The sequence below is a fragment of the Pseudopipra pipra genome, chromosome 2 (assembly GCF_036250125.1).
Source record: "Pseudopipra pipra isolate bDixPip1 chromosome 2, bDixPip1.hap1, whole genome shotgun sequence".
In the NCBI taxonomy this organism is placed as follows: Eukaryota; Metazoa; Chordata; class Aves; order Passeriformes; family Pipridae; genus Pseudopipra; species Pseudopipra pipra.
Window position 1 is genome coordinate 48,128,449 of NC_087550.1, and position 18,345 is coordinate 48,146,793.

Consider the following 18,345-nt stretch of genomic DNA (forward strand, 5'->3'; position numbering starts at 1 on the left):
GAAAACTGTTACTCTTCATTATGTTATTTCCAATAGTCAGCCTAAGAGAAATACATGCTGCGTTAAAATCCTACCCTAAAGTCCAACCTGACTTGTATATGTAGCTTCTCAGACCTTACAGCTTTGCAGTTTAGGATACTAATAGTCTTTCTGATTTACTGAGATTAATTGCCCAATAGTTTAGAGTTTCTCCAAATAAACAACCAATATTTAGATTTACTGTGATCAGGTTTGCATTTGAACTACAGGAGGACTTTGTGCTACTCATCACACAGTTTACCAGATTTCTAACTGGTATGGCAAAATTTAGTCTTATTTATTGTTACTAAGATTGGTTAAGTCCTTCATGGAATTTATTGCCTTTACTAGTTCATAATTGTTGATGGTATCCTTGGGTTTTTTTTGTTGTTTTGTTTGTGGAGGTTATTTTTGGGGGGAGGGAGGGTTTGTTTGTTTGCCTGAGTTTTTTTAGGCAAATGAGCTACAATTGACTCTACTCAGTTTTAATTCTTTCCAAAGCTTTCAGCCTAAAAGGCTTCAGGAAAGCAGAGGAGGAAATTTGTTTAGGTTTTGGTTTTGCAGCCATTTTATGGCCATTTTGTCCTGTGTTTTACAAATAGTTTGTATGTGAGTGGGGAATCTTCTGCAATTAGATTCTTTCCTTGTTTCTTGAGGAATAATTTTTAAAATGTGTATGAAGGTATACATTACTAAGATTTCTAAGGTGCCAGGTGAAGTAGATATCTGACTAAAGGTAAGTTAAGCTTTGATTGCTTAGAGTGGTCTATATCCAGATGATGATAGTTGCACTTTCACATAAAAAATGCCTGAGTAAAACCCACAGCAGAAGAAAACCAGACCAACCCCTGAAATTTGGTCTAGTTGTTGATAGAGTTGATACAAAAGGTCCTGGTGTAAATATGCATAGATGCTAAAATATTTCTTTTGGTGCTATTTACTGTCTAGGTAGCTACACATAGGTTTGAAAGCACAGAGAAATCTGGAAAACTTCTTTTGGAAACTTTACCTGTTTGAAAGTATTTAACATATTTTTTTTACAGTGTGCCTTTTAAATTTAATGTTCATATAAATAATTTTATTTGTAGAGATCATTGCCAATGTAATAGAAATGTCACTGTTATTGAGGTGCAAATAACTTCTGCATGTTCACTTCCTCAAATGTTTTACTCTCTCAATTTTAAGACAATGCATTTATCATGGTAATTCTTGTCTGTTTTCACTTAAGACAGTAAGTGAAATTATTATTTCAAATATTAAGCTGAGCAGAAATGTTTTTCTCAGAGTTCTGTTGCAATTGACTACTCAGTTCTATCTGATTTTTTTAAAACCAATCTTCAGGAGTCATGGCAAATTTGAACTTAGTTTGTTTGTTTGATAGGAATTTCAAGGGAAGTGTTCATTATTATGATGTGATTGAAGGTATCTCTTTCAAAAATACGGATTTTTTTCCTTTTTTTAAACAATTCCTCATTTATGCAGAATTCCCCAATTTGTATGCGTATTTCAATGGCTGACTTGTGATGGATGGTTTTGCTTACAAATAATTAGTAGTCCCTGAAGTTTATTTTCATATTGTTTTGGGGTTTTTTGTTTTTTGGTTGTTTTTAAGTATTGTGTATTATACTCAAATAGTCAGGATTGAAAGGAAACAGTCTCAGATAAATTTTACTTGCAAATTGTTTCCTATTCCACCAATCCAAAAATCATATCACAGTGTAATACCTATTTTAGTGTAGCTTTAGATGAGGGTTGTTAGGAGTGGCCTGGTTTCTCTCCTTCTTTTTCATAGCCCAGGAAGTATCGACTGGGAATGCTGGATGAGAGGATAGTTCCGGTGGGATCAAAAGCAAGAAAATCAAAGAACCCTATTGGCTGTCTGGCTGACAGGTGTAAAACAGGAGTACCCATCAATATGGTTTGGTGGAACAGAGTCACAGAAAACAATTTACAGGTAAAATTATTTTTTACTAGTCACTTTTTCAGTATTTTGGATGCTTTATTTTAAATTTTGGAAAATGTTAGAAGCAGTTACTCCACGTTTGAGTAGAGTTCAAATCAAATAATTATTTCACAAAGTAGGCATAGTAGCCCTCCAGGAGAGTGACTTGGGGATGTTTTATTATCTTCACCCATTGCTGAGCTATTTACTTTACTTGATTTTGCAATAATCTGAGGAAAAGGAGCAACAGTAATCATGAAATGTATTCTAAAGGCAAACAAACACAACCTTTTATTTTAATGCTCATGTGAGGAAGGTTTCTACTAGTAAAATTAGTGATCTTTGTTAAAATGTTTGACACTTAATGAAAATAGATGCTCTCAGTACAGAATTTGAAGATGTAATCACCATGATCAGGAAGTGTAAATTTTTAATTTTTATGTTGGGATAGTTTATACTTCCCAACTTGTTTGAGAAATATATTAAACTTCATTTAACTTTATTCCTGAATCATCTTCAGCTCTGTAAGAGGGGAGTGGTACAACTGCATTTGAATATCTCTTTACAGAATTAGCAGGTAGTCTTTGGAGTAATAATGAAGGATAATTCTAGTCTAGGATGAATATGCTTCATGTCCCTTAAAATGGAGTTTAGATGAAAACTACTACAGTGGTGGGAATTGCACCACTGCTGCTAATACTGTTTCTACTTGTGTAGTTCTTTTGATTTCTCAGGGATTGTTAGTCTTCCTGTGAGGGTTTTTTTGTTTTCGATGTTTTCTAAGTGAAGGAAATGGATAAATTGACAACAGATTATGCCTAGAGTTTGTGGCACCTTAAGATTTTCTTTCAGTTCACTGAATTTCTGCCATGTAAGGGCCAACATGAAGCTCCTACAAGAGCCTTTCCATACCTATATTAGTTTTGCATTGCTTGATGTTTGGACATCTCTGTGTTACTGAAGTGGGGAGTCATGGACAGTGTGATGTAGGTGAACTGATGCTACATTGTTTAGGGAAATTTGGACTTTCAGTCTGTCTTGGCCCTTTTGCTGCTGGGGAAAAGCAGCACAGTAACTGATGGAGAAAAGAAAGGAAACATTGGTAGAAGAACCAGGTAAGGTTTTGGGAGAGTAGTGGGAACCTGTGAAGCAGTATGTTCTGAAGGGATAGAAGAGTGACAAACCAAACTTATCATGTGCATCTAATAGTAAATGTAAACCATAACTAATAGACAGTTGTTCTGAGAAGACAGAAGCAGAAATTTGATCTCTGTTTTTCAAGTGGACATTATAGGGCAAGAACAGCCCCATTTGTACTCCTGTCCTCCATTGTTTTCTCTGCTGTACAGTGGCACAGCAAATGCTGTTGTTAATCTGCTCCACTTAGAGTAGGAGCAAAAAATGCTTCTGGAGGCTGGAGAGTCAGTAGCTCAAAACTTGAAGTTTCTTGCCAGGAGCAGTTGTCTTCTCAGTACCTGTGCACTCTGAAGTAGTGTTCAAAGTGTGGCAAAGAGAAGGAAGCTCAAGGTCTCCTAGCATTCTGAGGTTTAGCAGCATTTGGGATTGCTTGAGATTGGCTGCAGAACATGTAGCTTTTGAAGGGTGCAGTTCCAGATTCGTTTCTTTGCCGGAATCCCAGCTACCTAACTTAAACTGTGCAGTTATGATTTTGTATTGTGTGATGCAGTTGCATAGCTTCCCATAGAGATGTGGACTTGAGAAAAGCATGTATATGCACATATGGTGGAAATTCAAACAGAAGGATGTTCAGCTGTAATAAATAGAATTGAAGAAACAGGAGGGATTGCAGAGAATCTGTGGAGTCTGGCAAGACTCAAGCATGAAAGGTGCTAAAACTTGCATTGGTCTAGCAAATGGTAGTTCTCCTTAAAATAGTAGAAATAGGTCCATTTTAGTTATACAGATTAGTTCTTAAGCACTATCAATAACTGATTCCTTGTTTCTTGAGCAAAAAAATAATCATAGAAATGAATTTTTCAAATATATCGCATCAGGAACATAAACTTTGAAGAAATGTGAAAATATTCCAAATCTGTAAAAGTTGACTTTTTATTGAGATCTACTTGTCAATTGTAACAAAACTTTGCTAATAGTTTTATTTGTCTGAGCCTGTGTTCTGGTTTATAAACAAATAAGTCTTTAGCCAACAAATTTTACCCACTTTTAATGAAATTGACTCTAACTCTTCTGCAAGAGCAGTAGAGCAATACAACTAATAATGTTGCCAAATTGAAATTTATTAGAGCCTATTGTATGAATGATGTGATGACTTGTCACGGTAATTACAGTAAAGGTAGCATGTTGAACAAATTCAGTAGTGGGAGAGAGAGATTTACTTTGAAGCCCTTGGTGACCTCCAGTGCCTGCTGGGTTGCTCTGACATCACAAAATGTGTCCTTTTCCTGATGTCGTAGTTAATGAGAAATCCTGGAAATGGAGGGATTGCAGTGATGCTCTGTGAAGTGAAGCTTTTCATACAGAACATCTGCCCATTAAAAAACAACAACAAAGAAACCCCAAAACCTGACAAAAACAAAATAGCAACACATAAAAACCAGGGAAGACTTCTCCATGTTTTTGTATTCCTAAGAGATATTATGAAAACTATGCCAAAAATAGACCGGTAAAGCACTGCCCTGCTTTATAACATGGGTGTAGTTTAGTGATGGTTTTCTGTAACCATTACACAGTTATGTAATTTGGGATGTCAAAACAGATCAGTATGAATTTAGAGGTGAAGGAGAACATAAAAGAACAAAAAGGCTTGTATCCAGTTTCTAGCATGGTAAGTACATGAGATTGGCCTACTTTTTGCATTAGGTAGCTTGCTTGGGGCTTCAGTTGGATGTGGGACCAGAACTGAAATTGCTAAGGTTGCTGTGCTGCTGTACAGCTCTGTGCTGTGTTGTAAAATGCTGAAGGGGAAACGAGAGAGGGAGAAGGGTGGTTTTCAGTATTCCTGTGGGATCCTTGAATGACTTTCCAAAGGCTCTGTGACTTGTGCGTCCCTGTGTTACAGGATAATTCTGTACTTAATGGCATTTTGAGGATTCACTTATGCATCAATGCAGCACTGGGGCCTTAGAAGTTTATTGCTGAGAAGTGTAAAGACAAATTATGTGTATTGAAATTGATAGCTGATGAAACAGGAATTTTGATTTTATGTCTGAATTACAGAAATCTATTGATATGTGCAACTCTTCAACATACAGTCATGCTGCATGCTGCTGTGTAGTCCTCCCAGTGATGGTCTTCATCTTGGATCCTTGGCTTGCTCTTTGCTTTCATCTGCACCTTCTTTTAAAGAGCCCTGATTTTTTTTTTTCTTGTGATAGTCACAAAATATTTTGTTTCTTCCCCTCCACACTGTATTCTAATTTTATTTTCTTTTATACCTGTAAAAGCATAAAAGCCACTAGACAAACTCTTGAGCTGGATGGTGGCACAAGTGAGTTAATAAATAGTCCTCCCCTGCTTTTTTACTTCTTTTGTAGATCCATCCTTACTAATTGCATCATGATTAAATTCAGCCTTCATTTGGACTGTATTTATATGTGTTTTATAAGTTGTTTGTGCTCTGATGTACAGAAGTGTAGAATTTGGTTTTGTATGTGAAACCAGATGGACTCAGTTTTGTGGTCTGTCTTCGGAAGTTTGTTTGCCAAGCTGACTGAAGAGGTTCTGCTCTTTGAGAGACCAGAGATATAAAGAATCTGAAAATAGGATATTTTGGTGAACTTTCTTCATGGAATCATTCTGGTGAGAATGCACGATGTAGGTATTAATTCAAATAATAACTAGAGAAGTTGTTTCGCTGCTTTAGTTCAGCAGCATTTATATGAATATACTGGAAGAAGGGGGATGAGATTTAACTTGACAAGGTTGAGAGGAAAAAGGAATGATAGGAATTTTAGCAAAGGTGTCAAAAGTCACTTTAGGTGGTTTTCTAGAAAAACACAGCGTAACTGACGCAGCTATACTTGTTTCAGTTTAATGCCCTTTGTTGAAAACATGTTTATTAATGTTTAGAAGTTTTGTATGTGCCTTTCTACAGGACGTTTGCATTTGAAACTGAAAATATAGACTTAGTGTAGGCAGTGCTAGCAGGCATTGTTTATTGTTTGGGATTTAGAAAGTATGTTCACTGCTTTTCAACATCACAGTATATAGATTATTTTAATTCTTATAGAAAATTATTATTCTTTTATTCAAATTTATTTTGGGAAGTTTTTGATAAGATTATAATGGAAAAGCTGTAAGAATACCTGGTAGTATTCTAAAGCATAGTTCCCATTTAAACAGGTTTTCAAGCTTACCATTGATCCAAATGTAAAACTAACACTGGAATTTACACTTTATGAGTTGGATATTTTTTGAGACCAACAATATAATATTTTGAATCATTGGCCATTAAGAATGTGGCTTCCTAATTCTGGCATATTTGCATGGTGATTGTTGCAGAATAAGTTATCTACAAAGACTGAAAAATAAATAAAAGATTAAATATTACAGAACTAATAGTAATATTACACTCTCTCACTTAATTCAGTCATTTATTCTGGCCTAATTATTTTAATTATTTTGTTGGAAGAAAAGTGTATGCAGAAACTGGAACGTTTTACGTCAGATAAAAACTTCTATGCTTTTGAAAACGTTTTAAGAACTGCAGCTTCACACAGATGTAAGGAATTTAAACATGACTTGGAGCTTAAGCTTCAAATTATCTGACAGTATTTGCTAGTTTTGACCACACATTACTGAAATCTGTTGTAATTCTTTGATTAGTTTATTCTGGCTGGTGACTGTGGAGCCTTGGTATTTTTCTGTATTTAGAAAACAACTTGAAGGAGGAAGGATCTTTTAAAATTGTAACCAAAATTTAAATCACTTTTTTACCAATGGGGAAAGTCTTGGATTACATCTTCATGTTTGTAGCATCACAGAGAAGTAAAACAGGCTTTCATAGTAAAGGGTCTATCTTTGCAAATCAAAGCTGTTTTCTCATATACAATGTTTTTGTCAAAGTTATGTAACAGTAATTTAATCTTAGCAGGCTTTGATTCTGATACTGAATTGTGACATCAAAAAATGGAACTTGAGCCATTGCTGTTTGTAATTCTACATCATAAACCAGGTCAGCTGTAGCAGATTCCTGGGTTTGACTCCTTTCACTTGGATAAACTAAAACACCTACTAGTTAAAGTAGAGCTCTTTCTTTAAAGTGAAGCTACATTTTAAAATTTTGATGTTTATAAATAACTTTTAGAGATGAAAACTGTCATTAATTAAATAACTTCTAGGTCCAAAACTGGTCTGTGAAAACTTGTGAATTGCGTTTAGAAATAAGAAGCATCACTGTGCTGTAGGAGTTGTTTATAGGTGAAAGTAGCAAGAGTTTAGCCAGAATGGTATGGATGGGATTTTGGGAACTCTCTCAGTTGCTGTAGAAAACGCTGAGGTTATCTTCCAGAAGGTGTGTTTCTTTGCACTTGCATGCTTCAAAACTAATGCCATGTCCTTCTCTTGTCGCCTAGTTCACACAATATTTAGGTGTGGTAGAGGTGTGCACATGTCATGGCTGGTTTTAGCAGTGGGAAAATGTGGATCTTGTAGTTCTTTGAAATTACGTGCTTTTAACAAGATGTTACAAATTCTTTTGCATGCTCTCACAGTTGTTTGACTTCTGAGCTCTATCATTATTTGGACAAATTCTACTCAACTCTTTACCACCTCTGTCATTTTCTCCAGTTTCGGTGCAGTTTTGGCTGAAGGGTTACATGCCAGATTTTATCTAGAGGAACACCATTCTCTTAGGTATTCTTGTACCTAAATTCACATAAGTCCAGAATATTACCTTTTGAGTTTAAATGTGTCAGTTATATGTTTTTGGTTTGTATAATGCAGCTTACCTTTTGTTTTGCTGTATTACTGTACATCTTAGCAAGTTTTCCAAAACTGTGATTAAGGAGTTTTAAAATTCTTATGAGCTTTTTACCCATATAAATGTGTTATACTTCACCAGTCTGCATATTTGGTTCCTTGAATATTCAGAAACGTACACATGTAAGATGACAAAGAACGTTGTAAAGATGACATCATAAAGTGGTTAGTGGTTAAAATTTACTGTCGTTAGAGGTAGAATATTCATACTATTTCCTTTTTAACCTGTGCATCCTCTTTAATTTTACAACTTTTAGAATCTTCTTTTTCAGTGCTTTGAAATACATTAGTAATATGATATGTGGTAGAAATATTCAAATAAAGGTCTTAAAAACAAATTAAGAGAAAAGAAGACTTTTGAAATACTTTTCTTCCCTAAGTTGGTATTCACACTTCTTTTCTAATTTGCACTAACTTACTTTCTGTGATACCACTTCACTTAAGTTGGTAAAAATTGATATTGGTAGTTTAAGTAACAGCTGACATACTTGGTCATTTTAAAACTGCCTAAACCTGAAGTGGTCCAATATAATTTTCTTTAAAGAAACATCATGAGTTATCTTAATAGTATCCCTTGTTTATTGCGATTGTTTATTTTTATGCTGGCTTATTTTATCTCATTTGTTTAGACACTTGTGAGAGGTACTCTGAAGATTACTTAATAAACTGAAATCTGTCATTTAATAATCAAGCTTTTCAGAGTGTTCATGTAATAATTGGTTTTATTTCTTGGCTTATTTTTTTTTTCTTGCGCTAATGTAATTTGTAATTGGCTGTCCAATAATAAGCCTTTTGAGCTCAAATTGGGATTTTCTTTTTCTAACCCTCCCTACCTCAAAGCAAACAAAAAGCTCACCTCAAAATGAACACCACCACACCAAAATATGAAACCGACAGTACAGATTTTAATAGAATTTAGAAACTGATTATATGCTATATTTTCTTTACTAACAAATACTGGATGTTTGACTATCATTCTACTTCTATTTTTTTTTCTGTGGTACCAAATTAAACCTCATTATTAAACATGCTACATAAATGAAGTTGGTAATTAAAACAGAAGTTCACAAAACCCCTGAACTTAGAGGTCTATTTGAAATAGAGGCAGGGATGGCTTCTTTAGTAGGAATCGTTTTTGCTCCTTTAATTTGAAATAGCTAGTGAGTTTGAGATGAAATCTGAAATAGCAAGTGAATTTGAGATGAAATCTCTAAAGTCATGGAGGAACAATCTGTGCAGCTGTGACAAAGCTTTCTCAGTGTCAAGTCTCTAACTTTGTACTATAATACTTATGGAAAGCCTTTTGCAAAGTGTTTGTATGAACTCATATACCAGCTGTTCATATGGAAAGCCTTGCTTATACTACTTCAGACATGAGCTAAAAGCACATTTCAATTTGTTCATGCTAAACAGCTTCCAGTATTCTTGGTTCTTGTCAACAAGCTGTATGTACCTTAAAAACATCCCCTGCACTCAGTAGGCTTGCCTAGGAAGTTTTTTCTACCAAGTAGGCACCGTTCATCCCTTCTCATTTAAAATAAAAATTTAATTTATGTTGGTTTTTTTAATTTTTTTTTAACAGACACCAAATCCTTCTGCAAGTGAGTTTATTCCTAAAGGAGGATCAACCTCTAGGCTGAGTAATGTATCCCAGTCAAGTATGTCTGCCTTCTCTCAAGCCTTGTTCTCTCACCCCTCTATGGGAAGTCCTGCTACTGCTGGGCTAGCACCAGGTAAGTTGAGAGTAATGATTTGTAGTACAGTGGCTTCTTTTGTCTAACACAACCCAATCAGATTTATCGAGTATAAATGTAGCCACCTCCTCCGTTAGCTCTTAAATTTAAGACAGTCTTCAAAAAGTAGAGGAACTCTGGGTTTATCTTCCAGTAGCATGGAAATCACATTGCAGGCTGTGAAATCTGCTCAGCCACAGCAGCACTGAAATTAACAGCCTAATTTACTCTGCTCTTTTTGGGAAGAAGGGGTACTGAGTTACACATACTGTGTTCTATGTGGTCCTTACCAGAGCAGTACCTGAAGATGACTTAAACTACCATAGTCTACAACGAATATGTTCTCAGATTACCATACACTGATCTTCTCTTTTGTTTCTAGACTATGTAATCTAGAATTAATTATTTTCAATATTAATTGAAATTGAATTACTTCAATATTTATTGGATTATTAATTCAATATTAATATTAAGTATATATGAGAACTTAAAAATCTGGATTAAAAACAAAGTTGAAGGCAAGTTTACTCTAAAATAGCTTGCCTTGTGAAATAGTGTTAATTTTTATTGTATCTGTCACGTGTAATCTCACTTTTAAGGACATTTTATGTTCATTTCCCAAATTTAAAACTCTTACTGAAATGTGTTCCATACAGTTGTATAATTGAGTGGCAGATTTTTTTTTTTTACATTTCAAAAGTTCAAGCCCTTCATGCATCTTTTAGTCCTCTCATCTTAAAAAGTTAATTCTACTACTTTTATTTGAATAAAATTAAATAGTTTTAATGTACAGCCATCAGCAGATCTGAATGTTACACACTGCAAATTCTTTAGTGAGTTTCTGTATGTAGTGAAACCTTTGGCAGTCTCTGGTGACTGACAAGAAGCGTTAGGTAGCTGCCAAAAGGCAGAAGGACAAATGTTGTAAATTATTTTTTAAACCAGTATTGGCAATAAGCATTTGTTAAACTGAACTTCAGTCTTCCTGATGCCAGGGAATCAATCTCAGTGTCCACATGAAAGAAGCCAGCCCTTAGCTTGCATGTAAGAACTGTCAGAACAGGCTAGGAAAGTGATTGATGCTTCTGCTGACCAAATGAACGTGTTGTGGTACTGTGTCTGATTGATACTATACTGTGCTGTACCGTCTTATTGGAAAACTGTTGTGTTTATATGCCTCTCAGCCTTGTCACCTGGATTGAAAAGTGTATAAAGGATTAAATAGAATACAGTAAAATGATCTACTTTTGGAAAGTGTCCAGTGGGGTCTCAGAGGGATCCTTCACAGTCCAATTTCTTTACTATCTGTAAGTAATACTTGAAAGGATAAGTAACACTGAAAGAAGTTCACCAACAATTTGAGCTCCTAGAAATATAGATACCAATGCTGCATACTTTCTAGCCTCAAATACTATTGTTTGTTTATGGACAAGAGGGATGGGGGAGTATTCGTAAGAGCTAACTTCAGGCAAAGTTGGCTTGTTTCCCTGCTCTTCCTGTATAATTAAAAAACAAACGTAGTTCAGAGTAGGGATCTGGGTTGGGTGCTCTGAATTTCTTTAGAAGCTTTTTTTCTCTCACTGAGTGCAGAGTTCTCTGAACCTAAATGTCCAATGTAAATACTACTCATAGACATTTATTTTTATTTAAATGTCAACATTAAAGTTGTCAACTGTATACATCCACAAAAACTTCTGTTACCTCAAGGTCAGTTAGGAGGTGCTCTTTCTAAAAGATTAGGCTCTTAAATAAGAAAGCAGTACTTATGTGTGGGGAAATGTCACCACTTAGATCATGCTGGATAACAGAATAAAAATCAAATTTAAATATATTCTGAAATTGTGATGAAAAAATTTTGTTGAGATCTGTTAGCTTTCAATAAGTGAAAACAAATTCAAATGAAACCCATATAAAGAGTTTATAAGAACTTTCCTTTGAATAAAGATGTCTCCTTCCAGTTAAGGGGTTCATACTTTCCAGTAGAATAATTTTGAGGGATTAAGTGTTTGCATGAGATTAAGGTTGTTTATAGTAGTTTACACGGTACTGGAGGAAATTAAGATTTCATAAGAAATACGGAAATGTAGTAAGAATAATTTTAGTTCCATAGTTTTATTCACCCATAACAAAGTCGGTAAATTATGAGAACAGTCCTTTGATTTCCCTCTTGATGATGGAAAAATGTAAACTCTTTCACATATCTAATTTCTGAGATTTCCCTAAAAGTAGGTGGAAATCAAAACCACTTTTCACATGTGGTACTTCATACATAACTCAATTGTCCTTGGAAAATATTCGTTCTGACTGTCTTATCAACAGTACTGCAGAAATAACTGAAAAAAAAAAAAAAGACAAGTGAAACATAAAATACTTTAGTAGATAACTTGTATCCGCACGTGACATATCTATTAGGGTGTAGCATGGAAGAAAGTTACTCCTACATTGACACATGTTTACTTAGATAAGCACTTTCTAGTGTAATCTCAACAGTCTTCATCTTGGTAGCCTTTAATGGAACATGTATACATAGTGATATAAAAGGCAATTTATACAAACAGTGGGAGAAAATTGTTGCATTGAAGAGCTTTGAATCAATCTCCTTCACCATCTCCAAACTCTCTTTCCATAAACTCCCCTGAATAACACCATATTGTTCCTTCCCTTTCCTTGATACCAAACATACCCTATTTGTCATTTGTGTTGGAAATTTAGTTAGTTGACAGTCTTTGAATAGCACTTTTGCTAACGAGCTTATCTTACCCAGTTCTGTGTAGCTGTTTTAGAGTATTAATGCCATTAAAATATGCAACACAGTGTATGGAAGAAATTTATTAATGTCACTGTAAGTGTTAAGACATCATTGCTATGTTAAACTTGATAGAGAACAGATGTATAGCCCCCAGCAGTGAAAATCTGTATTGCTTGGGTTTGCTTAAGCTATGTTATAGCTAAAGAGTGATGCCTTTGTCATTGATGGAAGTGACAGCAAATTGCTGTTGCTTCTATATTTAATCCAAGTCAGGTTCTGAGCTTATGAAGAATGTAAGAGATGCCATTTCTGCTGGCAGTCTGAACCTACAGGCTTAGGAGCCAGGAGTGCAAAGGTGTTGTGCTTATGTTTGGTTGACACATCTCTATTAGTGATGAGCTGCAAGAGTGTAGTTCTCAGAGCTCTTGACTCCAGTTGGAGATGGAGCACTTTCAGCTGAGGTGGTTTGAGTGGCCTAAGGCCCCAGGAGCTTGTTCCATCCTCCTGGATCAAATACAGTGCAGAGCAAGTTGTGCAGCCATTCCAGAATAATGGAAGAAAGAAAGAAGGCAAAGAGACTGTAAAATTAAAACTGAGGAGGAAGAATTGATGACTCAGATTGTTTAGGGAATGAAGCAGATTTAATTAACTTGAAAATACGCAGTTGTAGTGCTAATGACCTGATAGAAAGCTTACAATAAAAAGAAATATCTAACAAATTTAAGGATGCTGCTTTAAGTTCTTTGAAATAATGTGATTTTATTATTTGCTTTGACTTGTCATTCCTCGACATTTACCTAATAGTCTAGAGTATCTCTAAAGTACAGAACATTAAAATGATAATATGTTAAATGCTTAATTTTTGACCTCTGAATGTGTTACAAGCCTTAGAGGTGTAGGGATATGGTTGTAAAAGGGTAAATTTGTAGGCAAAACTTGGAGGTTTTTTATGTTGTAGGCCAGCTGATTTACATACACATGAGCTTAAGTTCACTAAATTGTGAAGTCTCATTGAATCAAATAATTATAGACACTGAGGCATTGAGTTCATGCTTTGATACCCTTTCATCCTGTTTCTGTATGAATTCTCAGATTCAAAATAGAGTCTAGCTTAATTCAAATACATTGCCTGCTACAAAATTTTATTAGAAGCATTAATCTCATAAAATATCTTTGAGCCCCATCTCAAATGAATTTCAAAGTCTACAATTTCCCTTTCCTCAGTCGCAATGAAACTTAAAAATAAGAGAAACAATGAAAGAAGTGAAAATATAAGAATAAAGAGGGATATGAAATACGATCTCTCTTTGCCAAAAATGACAATAGTGGCAGGAGCTCCAGATATGTGTAGGTATCCTCTACAGTCACTGTGAATCTTGTGGAAACACCTTCAAATCCCACAAGCATTTCCATGTTCGTGTGACACTGTCATAGCTGCATACCGTGACCTCTCTTTAGATGTAAGTGTTTGTGGAGTGAAAGAAGCCTTTTCTCCCTACAGTTCATCTTTTAAGATAGTATTTGACTTCTTCATGAAGTGTATTAGGATTCCCCAAGACAAGGAATGGAGAGCCACCTTTGCTAGTAGCAAAGCCTCAGGAAGGACAATTTGAAGCAAGCTTTTTGGTGTCTTTAGTTCTCCTGTTGGCGTTTAAGTTTTAATACAGGGGAATGTTGAACCCTCTCACGGGGAAAGCTTAATGTTGTTTGTCAGGATCACTGGTACAATATGTATATATAAAGAAGTAAATCATAATTTGATTATTCAAAGCCTGTTTTTTCTTAACCCCTTAAGTGAATAGGTATTTATATAAATTGTGCTATTCAAAACAGCTTGTCTAATTCCGTGAGGTGTGGTTCCATATTCACCACATTGTTACTATTGTGTGTTCAGGATCATCTTTTTCCTTGAGTATGAGCCAGTAGGAATATATATTCACTTTTTAATACAGCTATTTTCCTTTATTTTCCTCTAATTCTATTTTGTTGTGATTAAATATTAATATTAACCTGCTTTTAACTGATTGAAATACTAATTGGTGATATCTACTTGAGTTTGTGCCCAGAGTTATTTGCTTCCCTAAGTACTTAACTGTGTATGAGTTTTGCTTAATTGAAAGTTTTTTCCTTTTTTTTGGTGTGATATTGGAGTTTTAATATTTATTTAGATTCTGCAGAATGTAGTGCAAGTCTCTCAGAAGAGTCTGTTGCCTTCAGTATTTGTTGTCTCAGCCTGTCTGTACCCACTGCAGCATTAACAACAAAATTCTTGCGGCATGTGTAGTGTGTTTTTCTAGTGGTATGAAAGCGAACTGTAGTCAAGCTTCTTTCATATCTCTAACTTACTACCCATATTGGAAAATGAGAAGCCCAAATGTGCTGCCCATGAGATAATTTTCATTGGACTCTCAATGTCCTTCCAAAATCAGACCTAAATGAGACTGGAAGGATGTTTGAAAGGATTTTTGTAACGCTCTCATCCTTTTATTTCAATTTTGCATTAATACCCGTGCAAAGACATTCAAGGATTTATATTTGTAACTGTTCTTTGGCAGGAATAAATTTTTTTAAGAAGTAAATCTTACAGTGGAAATCATTTGAAACTATATCAGTAAAAACCACTAGAGATCTTTTTTCTTCTGAGAAACTTGCAGTAGAAGGTCACAGTATAATTTTAGTGAGTTGCAAGTCTTCACTCTAATTTTTTAAAAATAATATTTACTGTATACTGTCTTACACATGTAGTGTTTTTTTAAGTAGAGAAGTCTTCAGTTAATTTTTCATCAGTATATATGGAGACTGCTGGGTTCTTATTTCATGATCCCTACAGTTGAGTGTTTTTTGAAACAAGTTTCTTGAAGCCAGTTATTCCTGTCTTGGTTGAGATTATATGCATGCGAGGACTTCAGTCAATACTATTTAATTGCAATAGAGTGGAAAAGGCATGCAGTAACTTTCCCTAGATGAAGAAAAGCCCATGAACATGTAGAGTTGCTTCAGTTTTACGGCCTTTAATTAGTCATCTCTCAACTTTTAATACTAACACATTGTGTCCTTTGGAATTGATCTTTTCCCCCAGTATATCGAAGCTTTACTAAGTCACTGGAGGCGACTTTTACCTTAATGAAAGTATATTTTCTTTTGTAGCTAAAAGATAAACTGGTGCTATCAAAATGTATAATGTTTACAGTCATACAGTTAATTTGTAAACAGATTTTTAGGAGACTACTTATATTACCATTTAGAAGTGCCTATTATAATTCACATTTTAAGTTAGTACACTAATCAGCAAGCAATTATTCTACAATATTGCTTATCTACAAGGTATGTGTAAACACATTTACACGTATTAATAGAAATGAAAGTTCTGGCCCAGAAGAGTGTAGACTATGTATTTTTCATATTCTTATATTTTACATTTTTATAGAAAGAATAAATGACTGCAGAGACCCAACCAAAGAGAAAGGCATAAGATTTTTCCACAGTTTACGTTTAAAAAAATCTTGTTTATTTTGTTGGAACTATTCACTTTCAGGAACAAAAGAAAGAAATGTGCTGAATTAATAAGCATGGTTTCTGAGATGTCAAAGTAGTAAATGAGTGGAGCTAAATGAAAAGTTACAAATATTCTGTAAATAGCTTTAGGATAATACAGCTTCACAATAATTTTCCCCAAACTACTGGTTAACTTGTTAATAGTGAAATTATTTGCTTTTGTTGTTTGTATTAAAAAAGAAAAAATGAAATGCAGGAGGGATGTGAGTACTTCAGAGACAAGACACTAGTGCAAAATCACTCCTACACATTACTAATGATGCATAGTGAGAACTCTGCATGCAGTAACTCATGATCGAAGTAACTTAACTAGTTTTGGTAACTAAAAAGTGTGTATGCAAAAAAAATTGCTCTTGCTTTTATTAGTCGGATATTTGCTTAAATTACTCTGGTTACCAGAGATTAAGGAATTAATTTAGGCAAATATCTGAGTAATAGCTAACAAAATTCTTATTTAGAGAAGAATTCTCAGCTGTCGATATAAATATAAAAGTTGTGTGTCTCCTATCCTTTCAAAAAAAGAATTTAGTATGACTAATATAATTTTAATTGTGAAGAAGTAAAAGTACATCCCAATCTGAACTGAGCAACACTAAATTTCAAAGATGCTCTCCTTGGTGTTAATTTGAACACCTGAATATCTCAGATCTTTGCTAGGAAGTAACTCTGCAAGAAATTCTTTTTAAGGATAATCTCTTCCTCAGCAACATCCTGTAATGTCTGTTTGATACCTAAATTTTTATAAATATGCAGATCTGAGAATTCTGAATGCAGTTACTTGAAGCAACTAAAGTTTTTGGTAACTAAAAGGTGTGCATGCAAAAAAGTTGCCCTTGTTTTTCCCACTGATACACTTTGTTTAGAAGTAGAGTTTCTCCGGTTTCAGTTGAGTTGCCCCTCTAATGTTGAAGGTGAATGCCACTCAATAAAATAATTTCAAATAAATTAGAAAATGTCAGCACAAATGTCTAATAGACTTCATATCATGAGATGTTACCTACTTTTACATATCAAATAGAACTTTTGGGGGATGACTTGAATATAATAATTACAGGAAAATAGGTAATTACTCCCCTGAAATTATTAAAAATAGCATATTGTATATTGTTTATTTGTGTGCTGTTATTACTGGAGATATTCATAGCTATGGAGTTAGTTCTAATAAAAGGTACATAAGTAAATAATTAGGTGAAGTGAGTTACAGCTTAGCAAACTCCGTTGACTGCTCAAGTAGCTGTTAAGTGAACACTCATACAGTCATTAACATTTTATCTTTTTGCAGTGTAATAAACTGTCTTCCAGATACAGCGTTATTTTGACTTGTCTCACCCCTTCAACTACTTCTAAGTTTTTAATTTCAGTTCTTCATGTGTATATCATAAGCTGTCAAGCTTTATCTCTCTGAACTAAGCAGAGATTTTTGGGAAAATATATCTGTTCAGTCATGCTTTTACTATTTTACCTCTTAAAGATTTGTATATCTATATGAAGAGTTAAGTGTCTCACCTGCTCAGAATATTGTTGGTAGTGAGGGCTGTTTTTCTCAAATTGCTAAATATTCATAATGACAGATTTGATCAAGAATATCTTCTTCTGTTTTCTTAAGGAATGTCACTGTCAGCAGGATCTTCTCCTCTTCATTCTCCCAAAATAACTCCTCATACATCTCCTGCTCCTCGAAGAAGAAGTCATACTCCTAACCCAGCAAACTATATGGTGCCTACTAGTGCCTCTGCGTCTGTCGCTAATGCTGTCTCTCAGCCTCCATCTACTGGCCAGGTGATCCAGAAGGAAACAGTGGGTGGAACAACATACTTCTACACTGATACAACTCCAGCACCTCTCACAGGAATGGTATGTTTGCTTTTAATACAGAAATGTATGGATTTTCCAAATGCTGAATTGGTTTATACTAAAGAGATTATTCTTAATGTTCTGAACCCCGTATTCTGGATGAAGATTAGGCCCTTTAATCGTTGAAATTCTTTGCTAAAACCACTGAAATTTAAGGAACAGAGAATTTTTAATGTATTTTTTCATTTACCACTATGTATAGTTTTGTGGGGTTTTTGTATTTTTTTTTTATACAGCAATAGAAAGAAAGCATTTTGTGTGTCTCAGTGGATACATACATAGTGAGAATATCAAAAAGTCAGATTTTTTTTTTTTCTCATAGGTTAAATAGTTCTTACATTTAGAGTGGCAGGGGAAAGGCGGTTACAAAAATGTTAAAATAACTGTGGTAACCCACCCACCCACCCTTCCCCTTGAAATCATTAGAAGCAAGTATCACATAAAGTTGTAATCTATATGACAGTATATTTGTAACTTCTACTGTACATGAAGACTTCATAGATCAGTAGTTTGAACTAAAAGGGTGACAAAAC

The 18,345-nt window shown here is 34.6% G+C and overlaps 1 protein-coding gene across 5 annotated transcripts in view; it reads left to right on the plus strand.

Moving 5' to 3' along the window:
* PAN3 (poly(A) specific ribonuclease subunit PAN3) overlaps window positions 1-18,345 on the plus strand; it is an 80,021-nt gene that overhangs the window by 33,640 nt on the left and 28,036 nt on the right. For 4 of the 5 annotated variants that reach the window (XR_010428281.1, XR_010428280.1, XM_064645441.1 and 1 more), the window contains exons 6-8: window positions 1,811-1,972; window positions 9,504-9,654; window positions 17,565-17,812. Coding sequence is in view for 3 of the 5 variants with exons in the window: in XM_064645441.1 (XP_064501511.1) it covers window positions 1,811-1,972; window positions 9,504-9,654; window positions 17,565-17,812 (561 nt within the window). In the remaining 2 variants the exon portion in view is untranslated. The remainder of the gene's footprint in view (window positions 1-1,810; window positions 1,973-9,503; window positions 9,655-17,564; window positions 17,813-18,345) is intronic. The other variant, XM_064645442.1, reaches the window with a different exon arrangement.